At 32.8% G+C, this 3230-nt stretch overlaps 1 protein-coding gene across 1 annotated transcript; it reads right to left on the bottom strand.

Annotated features, from left to right (window-relative positions):
• Positions 1-1015: 1015 nt before the first annotated feature.
• On the bottom strand, positions 1016-2741 carry LOC111283317 (universal stress protein A-like protein). Its single transcript, XM_089757961.1, has 4 exons — positions 2385-2741; positions 1905-1995; positions 1663-1788; positions 1016-1554 (listed from the first exon to the last, which is right to left on the bottom strand). The coding sequence occupies exons 1-4, from the start codon at positions 2566-2568 to the stop codon at positions 1470-1472; spliced, it is 486 nt and encodes a 161-aa protein (XP_089614087.1). The 5' UTR covers positions 2569-2741; the 3' UTR covers positions 1016-1469.
• Between the last annotated feature and the right edge of the window lie 489 nt (positions 2742-3230).

The following is a 3230-nucleotide window of genomic DNA, read 5'->3' as shown; positions in this document are numbered from 1 at the left end:
TTACGTTTGCATATAAATACATATATTCACTATTGATTTTAATCTCACCGTTATAATATTTAATCTCATTATTATAATAACTAATTTTATCTCCATCATTGTTTTTAATTTCATTGCAATTAATTTCACTGTCAATCCAAATGAATGCTTAATAGATATGTTTAGGTTGTTGAGCAATGGAATTCTAGATACTATGATATTACTGAATGTTATTGCATTTGTTTTATTTCGAGCTATCATAAAATCTCTATCACCTGCAAAATGCCCTTAAATGGTTAGTTTTGTGGAAACCTTCCAATTCCATAACTAAGGTAATGTTTGGATAAATATTAATAAAGAAAAGAAAGGAAAGGAAAGGATATATGTATTCCTCGTTTGGATAATTAAAATTAATAAAGAAAATGAAAGGAAAAGAATTCTAACAACCATTGTTTGGACAAAGAGTGAAAAAGAAAGGAAATGATTCATTACAATAATTTTTTTCAATTATAACATTTCATTGCCTGTGATTTTATAGCACTCTTAGACCATAATATGTTTGGTATCTTGTATGGCTTCACAATTACTGCTATATCAGTGTTTTTTAATCAAGTGAAATAGAAAAATATTTTACAAATATGCATTGATGAATTTTTTTGCTATTGCATCTCACAAAAACATTACATCTTCAAACCCAAAAAATATGTTTATTCATATTCAATCATTCATCAAAATCAAATCACAAAAAAATTATAAAAAAAATTTATATTGAAAAAGATATGTGAAATTTACTTAAAAAAAGAGATAGCTTTGAAAAAATTACAAGAAAATTGTGATGTGATTAGGTTTTTTTGACTAAGTTTTTAGTATTAATAAAAAGATGGATATAATAGTTTTTTTATAAAAATAAAAATTTTTCAACTTTCTTTTCCTTAGCTTTTTTCTCAAATTGGGGTATTAAAAAAGTGAGGATTATAAGAAAAACTAAAAGTTATTGAGTTTTCACCTTTTTTTTTCTTTTAAATTAAAAGTTTATTCAAACAAAGGAAAAGTTTTTCTCTTTTCACTACTTTTCTTTATTTTCCTTTCCTTTCCTTCCCTTTCCCTCGATCCAAAGGTAAGTTATCCGAAGGTAAGTTGCTGGAGTCCTTTTTATGGGTTATTATAGTTGGTAGAAAGAACCAACCCTCCCAATTTTAAGTCTTGCTGAACCTTCGGCAAATATGTCACAGTCACACTACTTGGAGACAAACTGACAAACCTCATCACTTTCTTTGAGGAGCACACACTTCAGATAAAAATCACAGTCCTCATTGTCGATTTTCTACTGCTGATAGTGGATGACCCGTTATGTGGAATTACTATACTATTACACTTGAAACTAGACTATAAGAATTGAGAAGCAGAATTATATGCTACTTCAAGTCAACTAGTATACACTATTGTAGAGACCATTTGACATATTCAAGGAAGAAAATGGAGAAGAAACTTCATATCTTCTCTGGATGTTTCACTATAACCACAGGACATTTAACATGCTTGGCACAATGATCGCTCACGCTTCCTAGAAGCGCCCTGTGGAATTGAAAAAGGGAAAATCATCTTCAAGTTATCTTGCCTGGAAATGATTGATAAGAGAAGTTGAAATGCCTACTAAGAAGGAAATCACTTGGACTACTATACCTTTTGAAGAAACCATAACCGTGGCTTCCCATCACCAATGTATCGTCTTTGATTTTACCGGCGGTATTACCTATTAAGTCCTTTTCATCTCCACATCCGACGATTCTCTCCACATTCGTCTTTCCATCAATAACAATTGTCCGAGAATGTAAACTGAATCAAATACAATGATAGAAGTTAAATAAAGCATCGCATAGACATATGCTTGAAAACAAGAGGCTTACAATGGTGCTATATTTACCCAAATAGCTTCGGCTCTCCCCATCACTGTGCTCAACAGATCACTGCCATATTTTTCCAGGGCTGTGGTCACATCGCTGGAAAACATATACCATGTAACAAGGTCAGATCGTCAGTATATTAAAAGCTCAAATCTGCAGAGGAGAATAGCACTAGTTGAACGAATTTTTCCGTTTTGCTAGTTTCTTACATGCACATAAATTTTTTTTACCTAAGAAAAATAGAATTAATTTGACCATCCTGGAAAGAAGTAACTCTTACTCGCAAATTTGCCAATTGCAAGAAAAATATTTTACTAGCTTTTTTGCAGGAGAACGCCAGCAAAGGGTATTGCGAGCAGATACTTAGGAATTGAAGAGTATTAGGTACTAGTTTTTCATATATAAATACTAATAACCGATGGAAAGCTTCAACGTTTTTGTAATAGGAAATCTTTTGTAGTTTCCGGGGAACAAGAAAAAAGAAAAGCAGCAGGTGCTAACCTGCAGCCTCGAAGGAAGAGTAGACAGGAGGCGGATGCTTCGCACAAAGAAGCTCAAGGTTGTTGGTTGCGCTTTGAGAAATCAAATTTCCAGGACACCATGAAAGTGCATACATGCTCTCCACACTCTCATCCACGGCCACCACTATTTTGTACTCTTTTTTCTTCAGGTTCACTGCTTCCATTGCTACGACTCTGGACTTAAAATGTTGATACGGAAGCAAATGAAACCTCAAACATTTATGGGTGGTGGTAGTTGCTGCGGTTTTCTAGTAACCTGTGTTTGAGTTCCGTGGGTTTTATTTTTACTATTCAACGCGGCAGTATTTTCTTTTTGTTTGTTTTTATTATTGTACTTTTCCTGATTAATTCAACAAGGGTTTGGCTCCTAATTTCGTTCTCTAATTTCTCTCATCATAACGGTAGGTCAAGACTTCACAGTTCAACATAACAAAGAACTTGATGCTAGGAGGTTTAATCGCAACTAATAATTTATATATAGATTTAAAGCAAAGTTGAATGAAGCCACATCTAGAATTTCCCTGGTCTAGTGGTCTTCAAGCCCAGTTTCCTCTGATTAGCGGAACTACTGTACTCTGTCTCCTTTCCGTAGTTAATGCGAAATATAATTGGAAGACCGAAGCTCCAAAAGGATTCTGAGAGAACCATTTGTTTCATTAGTTGCAGGGTTTCAAAATACAACTTTCTTTTTTATAAATATCAAAGTACAACGTTATATCCATGAAACAATTAACAATAAACAGATTATACCAATATTACTTGAACTTCAAACTCCTGTTTAATATCCATATGACAAATTTAAGTGTAAATTCCATTGAAAAAACAT

Source organism: Durio zibethinus, chromosome 3 (assembly GCF_047325235.1).
Source record: "Durio zibethinus cultivar Kanyao isolate XHJ-2024 chromosome 3, ASM4732523v1, whole genome shotgun sequence".
NCBI classification, from domain to species: Eukaryota; Viridiplantae; Streptophyta; class Magnoliopsida; order Malvales; family Malvaceae; genus Durio; species Durio zibethinus.
The sequence above is the reverse complement of the archived record's forward strand: the minus strand, read 5'-3'. Positions and strand labels throughout refer to the sequence as shown.